Source organism: Nasonia vitripennis (genome assembly GCF_009193385.2).
Source record: "Nasonia vitripennis strain AsymCx chromosome 4 unlocalized genomic scaffold, Nvit_psr_1.1 chr4_random0010, whole genome shotgun sequence".
Taxonomy (NCBI): domain Eukaryota; kingdom Metazoa; phylum Arthropoda; class Insecta; order Hymenoptera; family Pteromalidae; genus Nasonia; species Nasonia vitripennis.
In genome coordinates this window covers 205087-230127 of record NW_022279646.1, presented here as the reverse complement: position 1 = coordinate 230127, position 25041 = coordinate 205087, and the positions used below count along the sequence as shown (strand labels likewise).

The 25041-nt window shown below is 36.2% G+C and overlaps 3 protein-coding genes across 3 annotated transcripts in view; 2 read left to right on the top strand and 1 right to left on the bottom strand.

Moving 5' to 3' along the window:
• The first annotated feature begins 3908 nt into the window (after positions 1–3908).
• Positions 3909–25041, top strand: part of Cctgamma (T-complex protein 1 subunit gamma) — a 92041-nt gene continuing 70908 nt past the window's right edge. Inside the window, 2 exon segments of the mRNA NM_001190930.1 lie at positions 3909–4132; positions 4227–4288. Coding sequence (NP_001177859.1) covers positions 4096–4132; positions 4227–4288 — 99 coding nt within the window. The 5' untranslated portion in view covers positions 3909–4095.
• Positions 4366–6104, top strand: LOC116417395. Its single transcript, XM_031930204.1, has 4 exons — positions 4366–5022; positions 5095–5190; positions 5270–5372; positions 5974–6104. The coding sequence occupies exons 2-4, from the start codon at positions 5101–5103 to the stop codon at positions 6090–6092; spliced, it is 312 nt and encodes a 103-aa protein (XP_031786064.1). The 5' UTR covers positions 4366–5022; positions 5095–5100; the 3' UTR covers positions 6093–6104.
• LOC100678310 lies at positions 8259–10761 on the bottom strand. The gene is made up of 2 exons (XM_003427808.5): positions 9337–10761; positions 8259–9258 (listed from the first exon to the last, which is right to left on the bottom strand). The coding sequence occupies exons 1-2, from the start codon at positions 9650–9652 to the stop codon at positions 9128–9130; spliced, it is 447 nt and encodes a 148-aa protein (XP_003427856.3). The 5' UTR covers positions 9653–10761; the 3' UTR covers positions 8259–9127.

The window sequence follows — 25041 nt, the reverse complement described above, 5'->3', positions numbered from 1 at the left end:
AAACGAGATGGAACCGCGTAAAGAATTAGTAAAATCAGACGAAATTGTAACGGATGAAAACGTAACGTTTGAACAAAAGAACGAGTTGTTACAAATTTTGAATTCAAATAGAACTTGTATTGCGAAAAATTTAAGTGAAATAGGTAAAACAAATTTAATGACTATGGATATTGGACGATATGGATATTGAATTTGAAGATGATAGAGTAATTAGCTCAAAACCATACAAATTAAATGCTACTGATAAAAGAGATTTAGATAATTTAGTCATTGAGTACAAAAAGGCTGGAATTATAACAGAAACTGATTCGAAGCATGCTAGTCCAGCGTTTGTTGTTCGCAAAAAGGATGGTTCAGCTAGTATGGTTATAGATTATCGAAAGGCTAATAGAATTACTAAGGGTGTACATTTTCCAATACCTAATTTTGACGATTTGCTTGAAAAATTAAGTAATGCTCGTATTTTCATAACAGTTGATCTCTATCGTGGATATTTACAAATGCCTTTAACGGAAAGGGCCAAACCTTTAACTGCTTTTATTACTGAAACGACGACTGGGCAATTTGAGAGAGCTATGCTTGGTCTAAAATGCGCTCCAATGTATTTTGCTAAATTAATGGAAAAGGTACTTGGTAATGCGAGAAGACATGGAATCGCTTTTAACTTCTTTGACGATATATTTATTTATGCTGAGAACTGGGATCAATTAATGAAAAATTTTAAAATAGTATTACAAAACCTTAAAGATGCGGGATTAACTTTAAATTTAAAGAAGTGTAGATTTGGAATGCGAAAAGTAGAATTTTTAGGGTATGTATTGGGAGACGGTGAACTTAAACTGGGTGATCGCAAAATTGTAGCTATTGAACAATTTCCACGACCAAGTGATAAACACGAAGTACGAAGATTCGTAGGGTTGGCTAGCTTTTTCAGACGTTTTGTACCTAAATTTGCAGATAAAATAAAACCACTATTACTATTATTGAGAAAAGATGCTAAATTTGAGTGGAATCGTGAACAAGAAATGAGTTTTATAAATGTAAAATCAATATTAGTTTCAAAACCCGTATTAAAATTGTATAATCCGAATGCTTATAGAACTGAATTACATACTGATGCTTCTTCAGTTGGAATTGCTGGAATGTTATTACAATCTGACAATGAAGGAGAACCTTTAAGTTTAGTGTATGCTGTAAGTAGGTGTACCACTGAGGTAGAATCTAAGTATCACTCTAGCAGATTAGAGCTTATGGCCATTGCATGGTCTTTGCAACGATTACGAAATTTTATTATTGCGTTAAAATTTACTGTTGTAACTGATTGTCAAAGTCTTGTTTATTTAAATGCATGGAAAACTAAAAATGCGCAAATTTCTAGATGGATGAGGGAATTATCTGAGTATAATTTAGAAATTAAGCACAGACGTGGAGAGTTAATGCAACATGTTGATGCTTTATCTAGAGCACCAATTCTAATCGACCCTATTATTAATTCTATTAATACTATTACTGAAGTAAGAACAAATGACTAGGAAATCCTTGTATTTCAACGATCTGATCCAATTATTTTAGAAATAATATCCATTTTACGAAAAAGTAGGGAGAACGTAGTAAATTAGAAAAGAGTAAGATGAAGGATTTTATTCTGCGAGGTGGTTTGCTATATAAGAAGGTAATTCGAAACGATAAGGAAATTAAATTATTTGTTGTACCTAATGCAATGCGAAAATCATTAGTTATACGATATCACGATCTTTGTAATCATTTTGGAGTCGATAAGACTGTTAAGCGTATTGAAGAATATTATTATTTTCCTCGATTGAGACGATATGTAAAAATACACATTAAAAATTGTTTAGAGTGTATTATGTCAAAGCGCAAAGCAGGTCCAGGTGAAGGTGAATTGCATCCGATTCCGCCAGGTAAACGACCATTTGAACTTATTCATATTGATCATGTTGGCCCATTTCCAACTACTTCTCGAGGAAATATTTATATACTTGGTATTATTGACAATTTAACTAAATATGTTAAGTCTGAACCTGTGAAAAATGTAACCACGCAAGTTACTGTTGAAAAGATGGAGGAATTTGTAAATAGATTTGGAGCACCGGATAGAATCGTATCTGATCGCGGTACATGTTTTACATCACATTTATTTCGAGAGTTTTGTTTAAGACATGGAATTAAACATAGTCTTAATTCTAGTAGACACCCACAAGCAAACGGTCTAATTGAAAGAATGAATCAAACATTAATACCAGCTTTAAGAATTAGTGAACATAATAATTTAAATTATAATTGGGATCGCGATGTAGCAATAGTTGAACGAAATATTAATTCCACAATTAGTACTGCAACTGGTATAGAGCCATATAGAGCGTTATTAGGATATTTACCTAGATTTAATGATGGTAATTTGAGAGATTTAACAAAACATTGTGAAACTTACACTCCGCCTAACGAAATTCAATGTAAACTGCGTGACAGAATCATAGCTGAACAAGCTAAATATAAAAATTATTACGATAAAAATAGGTATAAGAATGTTAAATATAATATTGGCGATATAGTATTTATGAAAAGAAATGCGATTGCTTCAGGGGAGTCGACTAAGCTTCAAAATCCTTATGGAGAACCTTTAGTTATTACAGAAGTTTACCCTAATGATATATATAGAGTTAAGAAACTAAACGACTATGGAGATCGTGGCTATGAAACTACTGCAAATGTATCTCAATTAAAAATTTGGAAAAATTCTGAAAGTATTCATTCTGATGATTTATGTGACGATGGAGAAAATAGTGATAATGATATTGAATATAATAACGATTGTAATGATAATAATCTTGATTTAGAAAATAATATTATAGATACGCCCGATAATGTAGACAATCAAACAGAAAATGTAAACAAAAACACTTTAGATAATAGTATTGTTGGTAAAAACTTTGAATTGGTTGAAAGACCTAAACGTGTACGAAAAACGCCGACTTATTTAAGGGATTATATTGTATAATTATTTTATTATTATATTTAATGATTTTGTAAATGTTTGGGGCCAAACATACGTTTCGGATGGCCGATTGTTATAGTTCATAAATTAGAATACACATATATATATTTAGTTTCACTTAAATCTAAAAGATGGCGCTATAAGAATAGTAGGCATGTTAGTTGCTCTAGGCGTGCTGCTGCGAGAGGAAGAATACGTTTGACTGCCGAGCAGTGTGGACGCATGGCGTCGTTAAGTTCGAATCGGGAAAAAGCATAATTCTTGTTTTAGGCAGCTTGCTGCGAACTTATTATTATTATATTTAATTTTGGATTATTTTAAAATAAATTTATTATTCTAAAGGTTAATGAAAAGTTGATTAGACTGTGTGTGTGTTTATTTATCCTGACAATTATATATATATATATATATATATATATATATATATATATATATATATATATATATATATATATATATATATATATATATATATATATATATTAAACATAATTAAAAGTTGAATTATAATACAACGTTGATCTTTTTTACGGGGTACTATAGCTTCTTTATATATTATTACTGAGAGGGATCCCCTCGCCAACCCGCACTGCAAGCGTGGCACCAGACTGCAAAAGTGGCACATCTGGTGGCAGAATTGGCAAGTGCTTAAGTTATTTTAAAATAAACAACGCGGCGCGCTCGCCATATTGTGGTGGTCCGTGGTCGAGACCCCCACGGCCGACAAGCATACTAGCGCTAGTGCTGGTTCGTGAATCGTTACTCTTTCTAGTCACTTTTTAGGATGTGATTGTGGCTTTATGATTAAATTTTGTGCTTCTATTAAGGTTCATCTTCGTTGCTTATACTCCATGGTGATAGTCTGCACGTGCTCATTTTACTGTTCGTCGTTAGCGTCGTGTCTATATAAGGAAGTAATTTAAAAGCAAATATAAAATAGAATAATATACTTATGTATGATGATGTATGAATTAAAATAGCGTGCGTACCAAATTCAATTCATTAATTTGTATCGAAACAATACAAAAAAATTATCGAATTCGTTTTGTATAATTCGTAAAGTATAAAAGTAGTGCAAAATGTTTAGCTCAGGTGCAGCTCCTATCGTAGTTTTAAGTGAGTGTAATAAAGTAATCTAATAATAATTCAATATTAGTTTATTTATATGTACAAATGTACAAATAAACTAACTTATTAATAACCTTTTCAGGTCAAAATACTAAACGAGATTCTGGCAAAAAAGTTCAAAAAGAAAATATTCAGGCTGGAAAGGTATTGTTGTTTTGTATATTATTTTGTTATGAAAAATGTTATTCGTGAATAATAATTTAATAATTATGGTATAGGATAAAATGTTTAAAAACAAAATCCAACAAAAATTTATTATTAGCTTAACTTACAAAAATGTAATTATTTTTATAATAAGCATTGTTGAATTGATATGGCAGGACATTATTATGCAAGCATGTCAGTGCAAGACAGGATGTACTTTGATACACTAGTGTATCAGTAAAAATTATGTAAATGTCCTGTACAAATATAATTACAAACATAATATGGCACAATATCCCATTCAGCAAAGCTGTGTAGCTAAAATAATTTTCAGCATTTCAATGAAAGAACGTTTAATTTTTTGACATGGATAGAATAAGATTTCCATAATTGAGGTATTCTAAGCACCGTTAAGTAAAAAATTTGGTTCTTGTGTGATGTGTCATTGTGATAAATAGTGCGATAAATTACAATTCTTAAATTCTAATTTATAGCCCTTGCTGTAAAAATATCTGACAAGTCATTTATATTAGTTATGCTAGCTATCAATTTGTTCAAGAGCAGTAGATCATAATAAGCCATGATGGAATAAAAAAGGTTTAATTTTAGGGACTGTCTTGGGGACAGCACCGTCAATGGTCAACGATACAAAAAGCTCTCGTGCTTTGCACAAACTTTGCACCGTCTACCGTTGACTGACAACAGTGCCGTAGACAGTCGCTTATTTTTAACAGGTTCAACCCTAACAATGTATAAGTAATTTCTTTCTTTTGCGCCTTTTTATTAATTTTATGTATTAATATCAGCCATGAATGCGGTCTTGGGTGACCGATAACAAAGTCAGGCAGCGCACCGTACTACATAGTGCAAAAATGTTCAAATTAGTTATGTTTACTGTCCAGGTACATGTGGTCGACAATGTCGCGATCGAGGTAGGGCTCTCCGTAGCTTTCATTGTCTAAGTGTAAAAACTGATTCTAGGAACCAAAAGCTATGGAGCGTATCACCAAGACTATTATCGGCAACCTCATGCACCTAGATACAATGCAGAAGATATATCGATATTCCCGTAATAAAAAGCCCAGTATGTACTACCTGAACCCCATCATTATGTATTTTATTTTTAGAACAAGTTTTATAGGTACTTCAATAAGTTCGCTCAAAAAGACATAGAATCTCTAAAAAAAAACTTAACCAAAGTAAAAAGGTTAGGCGCGTTTGATGTTTTGCGTATTATCATGCATGTCAATAATTTTGTTTGCCGTATTTTCCATACTACCATCCGGATGGTAGCACCTATATAGGCAACTATTTTATCAATTTTGAAGTATTTAAGAGTATAAGTATTTAGAAGTACAACCTGTTGAAAATAATGACGTCATAAAAGGTTCCAATCTGTAGCTTTAAATGACGTCAGTCAATGACGTAATTATTTTCAACAGGGCTGTGCCTCTACTTTCAATTTACCCCATTTCTGTGCAACATCCGTACACGTAGCCAGCTCAATATTTGTTAAATATGTTCTGAACAACAATATTTTAAGTTAAAGTGTAACTTTAACTTGACTAACTAAAATAAATTTTACCTTGTTAAGTACAGTAACAAAGCTACGCAATGCTTGCATCTTAATGATTTTCCTGCTTTACAAGAACATAAGCAATTAATTTGCTTTCTGTTATTTATAGATGTAATGGAGCACTGTAATACGTGGGGTTTTCCAAAGATGTTTGAAGACTTTAGACACAAACCCATAATTCTTGTTTCATTAGAACTTTGGGAGGTTATGCCACAATACATTAAATGATTTTAAAATAAATTGAAACATTTTCTCCTTCCACGTAACACCTTACACCATCACCTATGTAACTTATTAACTCACTAACTAATAATAGAAAGGTAATTTTTTCTAAACTGTGCACCCTCCATGCATAGGTACCATAAATACATCCTTTGCGCGCTTTGGTTTGAGCTAGTTTTGGGGTACGTTTCAAAGTTTCTAGCTTTTCCCGCTAAGGGGCATTCCAATTGCTTAACATGGCGAATTATTTTTCACCTTATCTCTTACCATACAATTTTTCATCAATTCCACGACAAAAAATCTCCTTTACTGAAAATACTCCAATACCTTACTGAAAAAAAGCAGATGACAATCAACTGATTATTAGCTGATAATCTGCTGATAATCATGCCAAAACGTCAGTTGATTATCAGGTGATATCAGCTTAATATTTTTATTTAAGCTGATAGTTAGAAATATGCGTTTATATAAGAAAAAATGCTGATGATAATCATCAAAAATTTTTAACCTCCAATAATTTTTTCAAAGTTGTTTTAAATTAATAAAATTTATAAAATTCACATAATGAGGGCCAATACGTTTTTACCATCCAGGTGATAACGCCAAAACACTGACTGTGAGCTACAACATTTTTATTTTTTAATAATTTGATTTAAACAAAAATTTTTTTAAATATTATGATTATTAGAAGTTAATTGATTATACCTTCAGTATATACAATATTTACATTTCCTTTACGTATAAACATAGCTACTAATAGTATACAGTTTGTTTATTAGTTATATTTTCAAACTTCAATGCTCCTTCCTTCTCAAGACTCTCTCCTCTTCTACATCCCTTCTCACCTCTGCTCTCGCCTTTCTAATCCTTCCCTCTTCCTCGTTCCAGACGTATACTTCTCCTTTCATTTTAACCCTTATAACACCCTGTCTAATAACACTGGTAGAAAATCTACCATAAGTGTTGGGCGGCACGCTAACGTCTGCTAATATTTTATAAGCATGTAACATGTTACTAAATCCCTCAAAACTATTTTTTAATAAATATATTAATAATGTTCAATGTCGTCATCATTGGTTTGAATAGTGAATTTGAAGAAAAGTTCAGTAAAGAGTCAGTGGGTTTGTCTACCATTAAAATGCCATTTATTTGCATTATAGAAAAGCTATACAACTGAAATTTTACACAGATACTTACTATGCTACCTAGAAAACATGTAACCTACATGATTATGACTGTTTTCATTCATATTTTCACATCGAGGTCCATATGAATTTTTTAATTTAGCGTATCAAATTTTGCTGACAGTTACACAGAAACTACCATCTCTAGCACATTGTATTTCTGGTTTCCAGTATATTTTTACATGAAGAAAGTGATAAGTATTTTAGGTTTTTTGTCAAGGCATTAATTAGAATTTTGACTTTTAACAGTTGTGAGAGATTTTGAGACCAGTACCTGTTTCTCCATTTTTGCATTTTTTCTCATTCGAAAACTAACAGGTCTAGAAAGCTCATATTTCGCATATAGATTTATTTTGTGGTTGTGGAAAGATATTTAAAGTTGAATCAACGTTAACTGAAATACTTTTGTGTTCGACCAAAACACCCATGGTAATTATTTAGTCGTATAGCATGAGTTTGCATTCACATCAGTGTCGGAGTCGAAATCAGAAGTTTTTCAGTTAAGGTCGATTCAACTTTAAATATCTTTTCACAATCACAAAAAAAATCTATATGCAAAATATGAGCTCTCTAGACCTGTTAGTTTTTGAATGAGAATAAATGCAAAAATGGAAAAACAGGTATCGGTCTCAAAATCTCTCACAACTATTAAAAGTCAAAATTCTAATTACCTAAAACCTTGACAACAAAGCATAAACATTTATCACTTTCTCCATGTAAAAAATATGCTAGAAACAAGAACTTTTTCAATACACATGTTGTAATACTACACACTCTTGGTAATGATTAATTTTTACTAAAATTTCTTGCTAGTCATATTACATTAGTGACAGTTAGCGCGCTACGCGCGCGCGACATTATGATCTATATGACAAATAGACATCACTTAAATAAATAGCCAAAATAATTCAATTAGTAACTATTTTTGAATATTATAGATTATGGCGTATAAAATAAAAAAAATGTTTTTTTTTTCTATAATCTTTACCAGAAATTATATTTTACAAATATAATTCTTTATAAACAAAGTTCTTGTAAGTTTTCTCTACGATGATCACCTAAGTAAATTTTAAGTGAGTCCCATGATCGCACTCTAGACATTGCTACATATAATTGACCATTATTAAAAACATCTCTACGAAGGTCGATGACATTTCTTTGAAATGTTTGGCCTTGTGATTTATTAATTGTCATTGCAAAAGCTAACTTTATTGGAAATTGTCTTGTTTTAAAAGAGAAAGGATATTCATTTTCACAGTATAATGTGATTCGATTCAAAAATACAATGTTGTTAGATTTATCGCCTGTTAGAATTTTGCATTTCAGTAAATGATTCGAAAAATCTATTACTCGCAATCGAGTACCATTGCACAATCCTTCATTAATACTTATATTTCTGATGAGCATCACGATGCAATTTTTTCGGAGGCGTAATTTATATGGAGGTAAACTGGATGGATTTAAGGTATTTAAATATTCCGGTAAAATAATTTCATCTAATTCTCCGTTATTGCAGTTCTCAGTACTATCAATGCCAGTATATACGTGTTCTGAATTGATGTCCAGAAGATTAGTTACTTTTTTATTAATTGCATCAACGTCTCATATTAGTAGAAATATTATATTTTGTGAAATGATTCCATAAGTCGCTATATTTAATAGAAAGACTTAGCGTTTCACTTCTTGTTCCTCTAACTTTAATAGGAATGAGTTGTCTAAAATCACCACCCAAAATAATTATTTTTCCACCAAAAGGTAAATCATTGTTCATGATAGATTGTAATGTTCTATTGACTGTTTCTAAGGCATATTTGGGAGCCATAGGGGCTTCATCCCAAATAAAAACTTTTGTTTCTTTTAAAAAAAGAGCTTCTTTGGACTGCATTTTAATACTTGACAATGAATCTGTGTATAACGGAACTGATAAACCAAATGTTTTGTAACCAAATGTACTGTCCTACCATTTGGAAGTAAAGTCGCAGCAATACCTGTGAATGCCATTGAGCAAACTCTTATATTTTTGGCTGACAATAAATTGTAGACAGTAGTGTAAATGAAAGTCTTACCAGATCCTCTTGGGCCATTAATGTATATGCAATTATTATTACTGTAATGATCAATTTCAGCAGCTTGTAAAATAGTATCAACTATCTGTTTTTGTTGTTCATTTAATTGTCTATATTGTCGTTGACCAATTTCTGACATTTGCTCTAACGGAACGTTGCTTGTTTCGGGCAATATATTCATATCTATAATTGTTTGCTCCATAGATGGGAAATCAGATAAACTTCGACCTTCATTACATAATAAAGGATTATTATGAGCATAAGCAAGTTCGTGGCTAATATTAATGCAATGTGCGCGCGAAAAGTCTTCAGACATAGCATTTTTATATTTACTAGACTTGGCGCAGTGCGCTGCGCGCACTGTAGTAGACTATAATTTCATTAACTTATTAAATGGAATATAAATACTTGATTGATATTTTTAATATTTGTTTTCTATCACGGAAATATATCAAACTTTACAATATATGATTCATTTCGCGCTCATATAAATTTCAAAATTGCCGCGGTTTCGTCGCCAACTTCCTTTTAAAATTTTAAGGTTATGTCTCGAGAATAGAATAATCTCGAGAGTAGAATGTCTCTAGAATATTATAAATACACATTATAATTTGATATGTATTATAGTATTATATTACATTTTTAATATTAGAATCAATTTTAGAAATCAAAAACAAATCAAAAAATTCTAACGATACTTTTGACGCATGCGCACTACATGAGCCAATCACATTGACGCATTCTTGGCTTCACTTCATCCGGTCATGACTTTTTTATATAGGGATTCCATAGTTCTTCTGGATGAAGTGGATTACAATGTATCAAAATTCGAACAAATAAGTAACGAGTTAAAATTTTAAAATTTTATGTACACTCATTCATAAGTTATTTATAATGATCTGATGGGTGCATAGAAAGTATTTATTGAAAAATAATATCTAATATCAATATTTATGTATCGCAGTGTATTGTGTTAACTAAAAAGAACGATAAAATTATTTGTTTGTAGTGTTTTTCCTCTTCCCAATAATCAAAGATTTATAGCCAAATTGATGATAAATGAAAGCAATATTTTACTAAAATATTTATGTTTGATATTGATACTTGATGTGCAATAAATAAAATAAGCAATAACGCAGACTTTCAATGCATTCACATTTCACAGGTGCAGTAATGCAATGAGTAGAACGACGCCATCTGGCGTGTCTAGGCGCAAAATGAATAGTACATATCGACAGACAATAGATGTCGCTAGCAGTGCGATTGAACTATTTAATATTATATTGCGGTATATTCAGAGAAGAAAAATTAAATGTTTGTGTTATTCATAATTATTAAAATATAAAATAAAATTATTCACTTACCAGTATTTATCTGAACTCGACAAAAGAATCTAAAGAAATAAATAATTATATTTGACAAAAAAAAAATTAATCATTGCCTAGCTTTAATTTGTTTTGCACGCACAATCAGCAGTTTGTTATCAGTACGCATGGCTTTTATAATTTTCATTATAATTATCCTCAATTCCATGCCTTTTGCCGATGAAATAATATCGAATCAAAAATTTAATCGTATCATGTTATTGTTACAATCTGAAGCAAGAATGAACAAAAATTAAACTTTTTTCATGAAAAAAACTACACGGACACATTTACACTCAACCTGGACTAAAAGTGTCGAAGGAGAAGCTGTCTGACTGGCGTCATGCCGAATAAAATACCGGGTCTTCGTTGTATCTAGCTGCATGAGCTCAAAGTATTTTATTGGGGCTATAAAAATTTAAAAACAGGCCTGAAAAGAACTTTATTTATTTACAGCAAAAATATTATTTTTATATTGGTGTCATCATAACACTTATTTATTATTATTTATTATTTATTAAACCAAGATGATAGCTTACATAGTATACCTTAAGAATACGCATACCAGCAAGCCTTGTAGAGGTAAACTAAGTTACCTGTGTACAAGCTTGGTATATGTATAACAGAAGAATAAAAGACTTAAAATTAGTACTTACGACTAAAGATAGTTACATTATCAAAATCATTTCAACAACAATAAACACTCATTACATTTTCTTTTCTTAGAATTTAACAAATTTAACAATTTAAAACTATCTGGAATTGAACTATTGGTTTTGATCCAATACTTAATTTTACGTTTTGCCGCGGTTTTGCTTATATCTAATTCCTTGAGCTCATTTGGTAGTGCATTGTAAATTATAATAGCATTATTATAACTGTTTTTATCACTGACTCTTTTTTTGCTCTTAGGTATAATTAAACTTTTCTTTCGAGTAATACTTGTAGACATTTGGAATTGAGTTTTGAGATCTTGATAATGGATTTTAAGGGATTCAAAATTAAATACTTGCTCTAGGTTTAATGGACTATCTTGTATACTAGAAGTATTTTTGTTGATAATCTTGAGAATTTTTCTCTGTAAACTTTGTAATAAATCACGGTTATTTCTATATGCACCACCCCAGGCTACTATTCCATAGCTAATTATGCTGTGGAAGAAAGCATAATATATCATTCTTAAAGTTTCTGTTGACATATTGTGTGATAGTTTGTGAAAAATATAGACTAGATACTTTGTCTTTTTTAATATATACAGGGTGTTTCATTTTAATCCGACCACGACACCTATGACCTTGAACTCGATTTTCAAGGTCATTTGAGGGTAATTGTGATTTTTTCAAATAGGAACCTCTATTTTAGACCTTGGAATCGGATAGAGCGGAAAAAATTACGTCGCAAAGGATATTTTAAGTTTGCTTTGGTGACCTTGAGAAGGTCAATTCAAGGTCAAATAACAAAAAATCTGCTAAACAGCTGTTTGTCTGGTTTTATTTTACTGATGTCGAAAGATGACCTTGACAAAAGTTGAAGGGAGCAAAAGGAGCCATCTAATGACACCAACATCTTTGACCTTGAATTCGATTTTCAAGGTCATTTGAAGGTCATTGTATTTTTTAAACGGGAACCCCTATTTTTGTCCTTGGAATACGGAGCAGCGGAAAAAATTACTTCGGAAATGACATTTCAAGTTTGCCTTAGTGACCTTGAGAAGGTCAATTCAAGGTCAAATAAGAAGTATCAGCCTAAGATTGTTTTCCTTTCAATTTTTTCGTAGAATTATCATTTTGTTATTGTAATAAACATTAAGAGAATAATTGACTTAAAATGTGATTATGCTTTGCTGACTTTAAAGCTATTTTGTAAGGTCAAAAGTGCAAAAATGCAATATCAAATGTTATGTGAAGTCCATATTTATATCCTAACTTTAGCGTTACCCAGGAACAACGACGTGGACGTAATAGGATTGTGTTCCCTTTGGGGTGCTTGATTAGAGTGAGTCCCCTTGCCTATCACTTTTCGGGGTGCTTGATTAGAGTGAGTCCCCTTGCCTCTCACTTTTGCTCAAAATTCAACGCAGGTGATCAAAGACACCACCATTTTGTTGGATACACAATTCAATTCGCTGCTGAAAATGTTCTACTGTTCTGAGTAATACAGCTCTTGGCATGTTTTCACAACACTAAAGTTAGGATATAAATATGGACTCCACATAACATTTGATATTGCATTTTTGCACTTTTGACCTTACAAAATGGCTTTGAAGTCAGCAAAGCATAATTACATTTTAAGTCAATTATTCTCTTAATGTTTATTACAATAACAAAATGATAATTCTACGAAAAGAAAGTAAGACTACTCCTTCTCTTCGACTTTAGCAAGGCGTTTGACACTGTGTGTCACGTCAGGCTCCTGAGAAAGCTATTCACTTTCGGCTTCTCAAAGCAAGTCATTCGCTGGTTTGCCTCCTACCTCTCTGGGAGAGAGCAGGCCGTCGTTGGTGACAATAGTGAGCGTTCTTCTCCTCGGCGTCTTAACATCGGCGTCCCGCAGGGATCCGTTCTGGGTCCCTTGCTATTCGCATTGTACATCAACGACATCGGTTTCTGCCTTGATGCCGATATTTCCCATCTCATCTTTGCGGACGACTTGCAAATTTACAGTCAATGCCACCTTGAGGAGCTCGATTCTTTATCAAACAAGATGAGTGCTAATGCCGAGAGGATAATGGGCTGGGCTGCACAGAACAGGTTAAAACTTAATGTTGCTAAAACCAAAGCAATTGTCCTGGGCTCTCCCTACTACATAAACGACTTACCCTCAACAGCTAACACCTATATTATCATTGGGGGTGCCCAGGTCAGCTTTGAATCTTCCGTGCGTAATCTGGGATTGGTGCTCGACTCTAAACTTACGTGGAAGGAGCACGTTACACAAGTGTGTAAGCGTGTTCACTCACTAATGTACAGGCTTTACTTTTTCAGAAAGAGTACCAATCTCAGGTTGCGCAAGCACTTAGTGCAAGCGCTCCTGTTTCCCCTTATTGACTATTGCTCTGTTGTATACTGTGACCTGACGCAGGAACTCGACTTAAAACTACAGAGGCTCGTGAATACAGGAATTCGTTACATCTACGGTGTAAGAAGAGATGAGCGCATCTCCCCGTACAGGCGGGAGCTGCAGTGGCTAACCACTGCAGGACGCAGGAGGTATTTCACTGCTTATTTCTTACGAAAGATGTTTAACACAGTCGTACCATCATATGTACTGGCATACTTCGACTTCCGCGTGACACTCCGGCCTGTTAGGGGGGAGGTGACACCTCTGGATATTCCTACCTTCGCGACGGAGACGCTGAGGAACTCGTTTCATATCAGCGCCTCATACCTATGGAACAACCTACCATCACACATTCGTAATACTGCTTCTATCTCAGGTTTCAAGAAACTAGCTAAAGAGCACTTCTTCGAACTCGAAAACACATGAACATCATGTTCACACTCACGCACACGCACACACTCACACACTCTCGCTTAACTCATTCTCACCTTATCATCACACTACACATCTACCACAACAGACATCTTATACTATTATTATGCCTGTACTCTTACTACTCCTGCTGTATATAATTGATCGTACAACACATTGTACGTAAAATAAAACCAATTAATCTAATCTAATCTAATCTAATCACTCTCTCTCTCTCTCTCTCTCTCTCTCTCTGTCTCTCTCTCTCTCTCTCTCTCTCTCTGTCTGTCTCTCTCTCTCTCTCTCTCTCTCTCTCTCTCTCTCTCTCTCTCTCTCTCTCTCTCTCTATCTATCTTTCACTGCATGCGCTGTATTCTAACCTCTGCGCCTCCACGTGCTGCTAAACTGGATTCCTCCTCGTTCCGCGCATCTTGTCTGTTCCGTTCCTCCTTTTTGTGCTGTTCTGCCTTATCGACTATCCTAGTTTCTCCTTCTTCGGCCTCTAGTGACTTTTCACAAAAAGCCCCTAGATGCTTTTGCGCGGTCTATTTGAATTTCTCTTGTATCTCTTCAGCTCTTCTTTCTCCTTTTTTGCCTCTATTCTGTCTCCTCCTCTTTCTTTTTAGGCACGACCGCGACACGGAAGTGCCTTATAGTTTTGTCATCGAAAAATGTGTGACAGTACGTTCACAGTAAGGGCAATACCGTGGCTTGTGTCGGGATATCAATCGAAACGACAAAGCACCATGATAAGATGCTTTGAAAGTTATCGATACAACGATGCAAGTATGGATGTTTCGAGGGAATTATTTACAGATTCGATTTATATAACTATTGGTGTAATAGTCAGGATAGTTGAATTAATAGTTGAGTGAGGCGATAACCTTCGATCGAAAATCGATACTTTATAGTATGATAATATACGGTGGGTTCTTAGTTCGCTGTGCGGATTTCTGCGTGTTGGAACTCCTCACTGTATTCTCCAGTGTAAATATTGCATTAGATAGATATCAAAACCATTCGTTTCTTAATAATCACTCTCTATATCTAAAAAACTTGAATTCAAGCGGGAGCCCGGAATGATTTCGAAATGTCCCTAGACCATGCGTGGCTAACTTCAGTCCACTTTTTACCATGGCAGAGCCACAGTAGGAGCCATGGTGCTTACCGCGGTAAAGCCACGGCGAGTGCCATGGTGAAGACCGTGGTAGAGACCAATGGTCACCCCGAGACTCGTCCGCGCGAATTCCGAGGGGTTAACTTGAAACTTGGAACGTGGAAACGGACTACTGAACGATCAACTTCGGCCGTTGGCGATGCATTCGATTGAACCTCGTTATGATGTCAAGCGACCCTCTCCTATGCCTTCTTCGTCAGTTAGGTGCTCCAAGGTTTCTCCTTGTTCTTTAAGCAGTTCTCTGGTTTCTCTTGCGTAGTTTGAGTTCCTTATCTCCTCTCTCCACTTTTGCCATTGCGTATCTTTGTTTATCCTTTCGATCTCCACTTCTATTCTTTCCCGTTCCTCTATCCTTCTTGTGTGTTCTGCCTTTGCTATCCCGCATTTTTCCAGCTCGCTCCTTCTCACGTCCTTGCCTCTTCCCTTCGATCCTCCTCTTTCTTCCTCTTTCTTCAGTAACCTCCAGCAGTCTCCTAGGATAGAGTTTTCATTCACCCTGCTCAGTTTTCCCTCATATCTTATAGCCCTTTTTTTTGCTCTCGTTTCTATCTTAAACCTCTTCGTCTCCCAGTGTAGAATATGCGACGGTGTGGTCATCTCTAGCCTTAATACCCATTTCATATACCTTCTCTGTACCTTTTCTAGCTCTTCATGACTTTACCAGCCCCAAATCTCCGCTCCATACTCCATTACACTTTGTACGAGTGTATCGAAAAGCTTCATCCTAATCTTCCAGTTTTCCTTGCATATAGCCTCCCCAATTTCCCATACCGTACTTAAAAGCGCCATTGCCTTGTCTTTCAGTTTCTTTATCTGCTCCTCCTCTTTTCCATTTTCTTTCATTGTGTATCCCAGGTACTCGAATTTCTTCACCACTTCTATCTCTTATCCGTTCCACTCAAATTTCTCTTCTTTCCTTCTTCTACCTCCGTTTTTAAATATCATCACTTTGGTCTTTTCTGTGTTCAACTCTAGTCCCTTTCTTTCCATAACCTTTTTAAACCTTTTCAACATTTGCTTCATACCAATCGCATTTGTTGCCAGTAGCACCACATCATCCGCGTATGAGATTGACCATATTTTTTTTCTTCCTAGAATAACTCCTTCCTGAATTTTGCTCATCTCTCCTTCCAGGTCCGCCATTGACACATTTAATAGCAGTGGACTTAGCGGGCATCCTTGTCTCATTCCTTTCTGCGTCTCGAAACTTCCAACTCCCCTCTCGCCTATCTTCACTTCACATTCTGTTTTGTCGTAGATCTCCTTTACCCTTTCTATTATTTTTCCGTTTACTCCTAAGCTCTTTATCATTCTCCAGATTTCTTTCCTTTTAATCTTGTCAAACGCGGCTCTCATATCTGCAAAACAGGCGTATATCTTTCCCCCTTTTTTCTTTAATTCTTGCTCTACTGTCTTGCTCACTACGTAAATCGCGTCCGTCGTTCCTCTGCCTCTTCTGAACCCCATTTGAGTATCGCTTAGTCTTCCCCCTTCTTCCAGTTTCTTTTCCATCCTATCTCTTATGAGTTCCGCATATATTTTGTATCCTGAGTCCATTAGTGTTATTCCTCTATAGTTTCTGCAGTACCCCTTCTCCCCTTTTTTGTAGATCGGTGTCACTGTCCCTTTCTTCCATTCCTCCGGTAGGCCTCCTCCACCCCATATCTTTCCAAGGATCTCCGTTAAGGGGAGGTGGGAGCTACAGCTTCGCAAATCCGCCACGGGGTATTTAGTATTTCAAATGCCAAAAAAAAAACTAAAAACCGTATTGACATTTTCTTTCAGTAGAATGATTCACTGATCTCAAACCTATGGCGCTCTGCTCATTATATTGATGAAATTTCAAATTTAATCAAGGTCATAAGTAAAATTGGAGTTTGAGGTTGGCGCTGTAATCGCATAAACACGCGTAAACAGCCGCTCGTATTTCACAAATTTTACAAAAACCAAAAGTCCGATTGGTATTTTTTTTTTTTTTCGGTAGAATGATTCACTAAACTCAACACTATGGCGCTCTGGTCTTGGTTTTTCATTGCAAGCTTTATTAAAAAAGTTATATGGAACAGAAAAACAGTGTTTTCAGCTCCCACATCCCCTCAACTCCCCCAGTAGCATATCCTCGCCGAATTTCCATCCTTCGTTCTGTATGCCGTCTCCTCCTGGAGCTTTTCTCTCCTTCAACCTTCCAATTATCTCTCACCTCGTCAATTCCTATTCCTCCTTCTTCACTTCCTTCTCTCCCTTCTGTCTCCTTTTCACATCCATTCTCTTCTCCTGTCTGCTCTGCTTTTTCCCCCAGTTGTTCTTCAAAATGTTCCAGCCATTTATCGTCTTCTATTTCCCTGTCTATCTGATCCCTTTTTCCTTTTCTTCTCTTTTTTACCAGACTCCAGAACTTTCTGCCAGTTCTGTCCTCTTTTGCTTCTTGAATCTCCATCCTTAGCCCTTCTTCCTTTTTCTTTCTGCACAAGTTTCTCAGCTCCCTTTTAGCCTGCATGTATCTTTCTTTAAACCTTCTTCCCTTCTTTATCTCTCTTTTTGCCTTCTTCATTGCAGCTTTCTTCTTCTTGCATTCTTCATCCCACCACTTTTCCTCTTCTTTCTTTTTCCGTCTCCCTCTCCTATACTGCAGCACGCTCCCTACCTTTATTTTCAACTCTCTCAATGTCTTCGCTGCTCCCCCCTAACTATCCATCTTCTGAACTTCACGACCGCCTTCTCAGTCCAGCTTGATCTCATTGTTTTCTCCTACTTACCCCTTTCCCTTCTCTTCTCTGATCCCAGCTCTATCATTATCGCCCCGTGGTCTGACTCGTACCTATCCTGCGCCTTCATGGATTTCACCTTATTTCTGCCTTCCTCGTTGGTTATTCCGTAATCTATCACCGAGCATCCCATGCCCCCCACATACGTAAAATCCCCTCCCTCATCGCCTTCTACATTACCGTTTAGGATACATAGCCCGGTTTCTTTCATTCTGTTCAGCAGTTCTTCGCCCTCTTTGTTTTTGCCATCAAGCCCTCCTCCCTCTTTACCTGTTCTTGCCTTTAAATCTCCGCACCATAGTATTTTCTCCCCCCCCCCCCTGTCCTCTCTACTAACTTCTCCACCTCCTCATAGTTTTTTGCCTTTTCTCTATCATGTATGTCGAGCCTATCCACCATTTTTCTCTTTTTCTCTGGATCTTCGACCCTATGAATTCTTTTGATCTATCTCTAAGCCATTCTATCTTGTCCCCTTTCCCCTCTAGCTTAACAGCCATTAGCATACCCCTTTTTAACCTTCCCCTGCTTCCCCCCTTACTAGCTTCTCTTACTTCCGTCTCGTATCCTTGCAACCTCTTTTTTATTCGGTCTTCTTCTCCTCTTTCTGTCCATGATTCTTGTAGGCAGATGACGTCGAAGCCTTTTATGAACTTCCACCCCTCTTCTTCTATTCCTTTTAACCCCGCCACGTTCCAGCTTAGCACCTTAATGCTCTCCTTTCCCTCTATCTGTCCCATTGTCTTCTCCTTTTCTTTATTCTTTTCTTCTTTCTGTTTCTTCGAAAAAGTTGGTCTTTCCTCTCAGACCAGACGTACTCCGTGTCTCCGACCGTCAGGCCAGTCTTCGGTACTTTCACCTTGTGCCCCTCTTCTCTCCATTGCTTCGCTAGCCCGTTCAGTTTTTCTCTGCTCCTTCTCTCTCCAGGTCGTGTCGTGGTCGACGAACACTTCTGTCCCTTTCAACTTATTCTTGCTCTGCATCAATTTTTTTTTCCTCGTCTCTACACTGCGCTCCTATTTTATTGTTTAATTTTCCTCTGATAGACCACGTTCTTTTGAATTCTATCTTGGTTCCTAATCTTTCCTCTGCCCAGTTGCCCAATTTCATCTTGTCCCATTCTCCTCCTAACCCTACATTATTCCTCTTTCTCTCTTTTTCTCCTTCCTTTTTCAATTTTTTTGTGCCTTAAACTAATAAGTAAGGAAAATATGAGGCTTTGGTGACGCTTAGCGATGCTCGAATTTTTTAAATATTGAAAAATAAAAATTTCGTAGCTTACAGTCAGTGTTTCAGTGTTATCATCTGGATAGTAAAACCGCGTTGGCCCTCATTATGTGAATTTTATAAATTTTATTAATTTAAAACAACTTTGAAAAAATTACTGAATGTTAAAAAATTTTTGTTGATTATCACCTGATAATCAGCTGATTATCATTATCATTTTTTCTTATATAAACGCATATTTGTAACCATCAGTTTCAATAAAAATATTAAACTGATATCACCTGATAATCAGCTGACGTTTTGACATGATTATCAGCAGATTATCAGCTGATTATCAGCTAATAATCAGTTGATTGTCATCTGCTTTTTTTCAGTAAAGTATTTTAATGCTGGGAGACACACTAATCATATCAGTAAAAGAATATCTAGGAATTCTTTATTTCTGGTGCATCTGTGTCAACCCATTTTCTGACCTGGTCTCTTATGTATTGTTCGGCATACCTATTATTTTCCAATATTATTTATTAGATCAGTATCAGATGTAATGTAATGATTAAAAACTTCTATCGGAGTGGAATTTTAATCAAATTAAATCTTATCACTTTTGAATTCATCCTCTTCTGTTTAAATAATATCACTCCATAAAAGTCAGATATTTCGTGATCAGAGCTTTCTTCATCGATCCCTACTGAAAAAAATCGGGCGATTAGTCGTCCGATTATTCGCGTGATTAATCGCGGAAATAATCGCGTTAATTTATCGAACGTTTATCGCGTGACTAATCGCGCGATTCATTTAAAATAAATTTTTTAATAAAATAAAATTGTTTAACAACAATTATGCTTTTTGCTCTCCATGGTAACAAAAAAATATAAGTCGTCAGTGAAATATCTATTTGTTGGAGTTTTTTTATTTACAATGCTTGACTTTAACTTTTGTTTTCCTTATATATTTTTTTTTAATTGTTTAAAATGCAAAATTATTAAGCGGGTTGGCCAATTTATTAGGTGTTACCATCCGGATGGTAACACCTATACTGGTCACCCCGTTAACTAATTTTGCATTTAAACAATTTTATTTTATTTGAAAATTTGTTTTAGATGAATCGAGCGATTAATCCCGCGGTTAATCGTGCGACTAATCACGCGCACATCTTTATCCAACTGCGTCACTACTTGAAGTATAATCTCCATCGTCACATCTTGAGAAATAGAAATTGATGTTTCCTATAAGTTGAATCATAGATTGAATTATAATAATTATTTTTTTTTCATTATAAATTCAAACGATAGTATATTATAGCACAGTGTGGCTTAAATTCGCGTTTAAGCCACGCCTATCCGTTGTTCGATTTTTACGCGTATTTTTAAATAAAAATTTTGGTGTTACACGATTATCTCTGAAATACTTTAATCAATCGGGCTAAAAATTTGTGTGCGAACTCCACGCATAATAGTAAGGTGATAAATTTATTTTTGGCTTAATCCTACACGTATACGCAGAATGCGGTCACCTCCAAAAATCGCTAAAAACGGTTTTTTGACTGTAACTCGAATTCTAAATAGTCTACAAAAAAGTTACATAGAAAAGTTGTAGATCTTTGAAAAATATAACTTTTCCCCGTTGACATGAAATCATAAAAATACTTATTACTCGAGTTAACAGTCCAAAATCGGTCTTTTACATACAAAAAATCAATTATTGGCCATAAAACTTTGCGGATTTACGTTTTACATACAAATTTTAGCTCCAAAAGTTGTAGATATTCCTAAAACACAACTTTTTACTGTTGCAAATATACTTTTTAAATGTTTTAACATAAGGCTCAGTCTAAAAAACTATGTTTGTTACACATAATTTGATAACAAACTCAGCGCGACATGCAAAATCATGCCCAAATTTTTTTATAGATGCCCACTTATAATTAAAAATTTTAAATTATATTTTGGATTCCATCCTATGCATGTAATCAAAGTACGGTCACAATAGTATATTTTGTAAGTGCCTAAATGCATACGAGGATCGGCAAAGCCAAGATATTTTTTAAAATTAATCAGCACAATCACATTCTAAAATTCAAGTATATTATACTGAACTAGAAAAACCATTACTAAATAATAATAATAAAAATCGCTCGGATTGAAGGAAGGCTCTGAGAAGAAGCCTGACACTTCCCTCTAAACTATGCCAGTACAATCCATTTTCTAAATTAAACCCTGTTATTAAATCAAACCTTGACTCATATGAATTTTCTGTTTTGAAAATCCTTTAAAATCTTCTTGAGTCTTTTTATTTTAATTTTTTCTTTCATCTACAAAAAATAGAATTAAATTAATAAAACTAGAAAAAAATTAAATAATGTAATTAACTGTTAAAGAAAAACAAGCCTCTATACAATGCATAATTATAGATAGGTATATTCTGTTCTATGGACGGCGTACTATCTACTTAATATTCTCCTAATTGCTGGATCTGTTTGATCGACAGCGGCTCGGCGATTGTCTTTAAGGAAGCTGGATCGCTTAGCAATCAACAGCGGCGCACCACAATATCAGAGGGTATTGCTGGATTGTTTATCAATTCTACAGCGACTCAATAATCCCCCTTCTTCGAGGCTGGATCGTTTAGCGATCGACAGCGGCGCTACACCATTAGTCGAGGATTTCTGGATCATTTAACGATCAACAGAGGCTTGAGTAATTCTCCTAGTACGTTGCTGGATTGCAGAGCAATCGACAGCGGCTCAAACGGTTTATTAAAATGGCGGGATCCCGTTAGATCGACCGCGTCTCAACGCACCGATACGAGTATTCACTCGTTCTTGGCACTCGTACCTTCGTTCCGCGTCGCGTATCTCAACCAATACACCCACCGAACAATAATTAGAGGACCTCGTGTCAGATATACAACAACTTACAGACTGTTCTTCTTCGACTCCACTTCCTTCTACTGCCCGGCGACTTCCTCCATCTCCACCTCAGAATCCACCTGGAAAATGGTTGACGGTCGCAAGTAGGTCTGGCCTATTCAGCAGTCGAGACGATATTGTACAAGAAGGAAGTCTTGTTCTTCCAGAGTCCTGCGCGTTCCCGGAAAAACCCGAATCCGCGCCCTCTATATTAATTAACGGCGGTACGACACCGCCGGCGTCAAACGCACGGACGCTCCCTTCCGTCCGCGTCGAACGAGCAAGAGAGAGACAGCGCGAACACGTCGTATCGTCCTGACGCGTCATCTAGCGCTGAAGTTATAGGTAAGTCACCGTGCAGTCGCGGTGCGCGGGACTCCCACTAGCGCACTGGGTCGCGCCAGTGCTGCGACATGGCTCAGTTAGTGGTGCGCGCTAGTGGTGTATGCGCGCTCCCCCCACTAATCGCGGCGGCCGAAAGCCTCGCGCGCGATCCCTCTCTCTGCGCGCGCTCTTCCGCGGCGCGTTCTCTCTGTCCCGATGGCTCTCACTCCCCCCATCGCTCGGCCCGCCGAGCTACCGCGGTGTGCTTGCAGATGCGCGGCCGTGATACGCACTCGTCAGTCCGCTTCGTACCGCGCACCGTACGCATTCAGAAACCGCTTATTCGTGTCGCGACGCGACTTCTGGTGTGCGCAGGAGCAGGTGTGGGCTGGCTGTGTCGGTACAGAGGTACTCGACAAGCCTGACGGACAGCGGCGGCGCTATCGTACAGCATAGTCGCCTGCCAACCCTGCAGGGGAGCCACCGTTGCTCCGCTTGGTTGGCAGGTGAGGTTATATCCCTCGGCGCTACGATAACCTTTGATATTGTTCCTCTGCCGCATTACAAACTGCAGCAGGGAACAATATCCGCTACGCATTTGTCGGTGCATAAAGTACACGTGCAGCCGAACAGGCTGCACGTCGCAATATAAATCCATGAACACCAACCAAGACTCCAAGACAGCATCAATTTTGTTGCAAGATCGTCTCAAGGTGATTCAAGCAGATGGTAGCACTAACCAGGACTGCTGGATAGTGGAAATAGAGCTTCAGGGTCAGTCCCAGGTAGTTAAGGCAGCTAGAAACGCTAACCAGCGCTGTCAGAAAGTTCAAATATAGTTCTAGAGTTGTCTCCGGTTGATTACATCAGCCAGAGATGCCAAGCAGCACCATCAGATACCATAAATCTAGCTCCAGGGTCGTATTGAAGCTATTAAAGTACCCAGAAATGCTAACAAGCACCACCAGAGAACGTGAATCCAGCCCACGTTGATCTTGAGCTTGAAGCAGTTAAAGAAGTCAGTTATGCCAATCAGCACCACCCAACAGCTCTAATTTAGCTCTAGAGTTCCCTTGAGTTATTTAATACATTCAGCAGCACCAAACAATATTGCCACGAAAGTGCGAATCAGCTCCATGGTAGTCCAGGTATTCGAATTGGTAGTGATAAGCAATAAATTATCTCTGTCCTCTGACACCAATGCCACATGAACAAAAGTAGGAGATATCGTGATCGAAACACTGATTAAACTCTAAAAACTGATCACACAGTCTTATAGTCATTGATTTCACTGCACATAACACAATAAATATCTGTTGTAAACATAACCAGTTAACATTGAAATACCCACAGACGCCAATCAGCACCACCACAGGCAGAGTAAATCTAGCTCCTTTGTCATCTTGATGTAATTCAAGAAGTCAGCAATGCAAGCCTACACTGTTTTGGCGGTGTAAATCAGCACCAGAGACAGCTTCAGGTTTTTGAAGTAGCCAGCAACTCCAAGCTATACTGGAATTGGCAGCGATAAATAATAAATTAAAAAAACAGATTACACAATCACACTGATTTCACTGCACATAAGACAATAAATATCTGTTGTATAAACATAATGAACGCAAGAAAAAATGAAACCAGTCATAAATCTTATGCGATAATGAATCTTCAATCAGACAGCATCTTGCAAGAATCAATAGAATTAGCAAGAACAGCAGCCGCAGTAGTCATAACAGCCAGAAGAACAAGGGATAACCTCCAAGCATAAACTCTAGTTATGTATGTCTTTGTGAATGTGAATTGACGAATGCTGTATGTATTCATCAGGGTGTCCCAAAAAGCACGAACTTTCGAGTAGAAAAAATCTTGATGCAGTCTCATATTCCGGCATAGCAAAAAGTTAGCCTGCATTTTTTTCAGAATTTTTAAATTATTTTTTCGCACTGCTCAAGCCTCGCAAAGATTTTAAATGTAAAACCTATACAAAAAAAAACGGTCTGATGCTTCGAATTTTTTTTAAGCATGATGTAATGTAGTGAGGTCAATTATTTTTTGTGTACGCGTTGCCATCAATTTAGAATATCATAGAACTGAATTTCATTAAAATAGGCTTGTTCAAAGCTGAGATATTCAACGATAAAAACAGCCATTTTTGCTATATTTAGAGCCTCATACAGCCCACAAATATTAAGTTACGGAACTAAGATTTTCACTTTACTGTGTTTAACTCTTTGTCAACAATTGACCAAGGCGTCGTTCTCCTAGGAATATTTTATAGGCGTTTTTTCATTCCAAAAATATTTTCGTTTGACCGACATTTCGAGCTAGCACCTTGCCCAGGGCAATTAAGAGCTGAAATGGATCCGTAGGCAAAAGCTTTAGGGTTTGGGTCGGGGCGGTCACTCAGGTCAAAATTTTCACGATCATGCTTTCCGGTATTTCTATGGGATTTTCAGCTATGTATTTTTCTATATA

Bases quoted from the DNA above. Each gene is read 5' to 3' on its own strand.
- LOC100678310 (XM_003427808.5), bottom strand. From the start codon at position 9,652: ATGTCTGAAGACTTTTCGCGCGCACATTGCATTAATATTAGCCACGAA. The intron at 9,259-9,336 runs GTAAGACTTTCA...TGGCATTCACAG, and splicing joins TAATGGCCCAAGAGGATCTG to GTATTGCTGCGACTTTACTT.
- LOC116417395 (XM_031930204.1), top strand. From the start codon at position 5,101: ATGCGGTCTTGGGTGACCGATAACAAAGTCAGGCAGCGCACCGTACTA. The intron at 5,191-5,269 runs GTACATGTGGTC...AACTGATTCTAG, and splicing joins TAGTTATGTTTACTGTCCAG to GAACCAAAAGCTATGGAGCG. The intron at 5,373-5,973 runs GTATGTACTACC...TGTTATTTATAG, and splicing joins TTCCCGTAATAAAAAGCCCA to ATGTAATGGAGCACTGTAAT.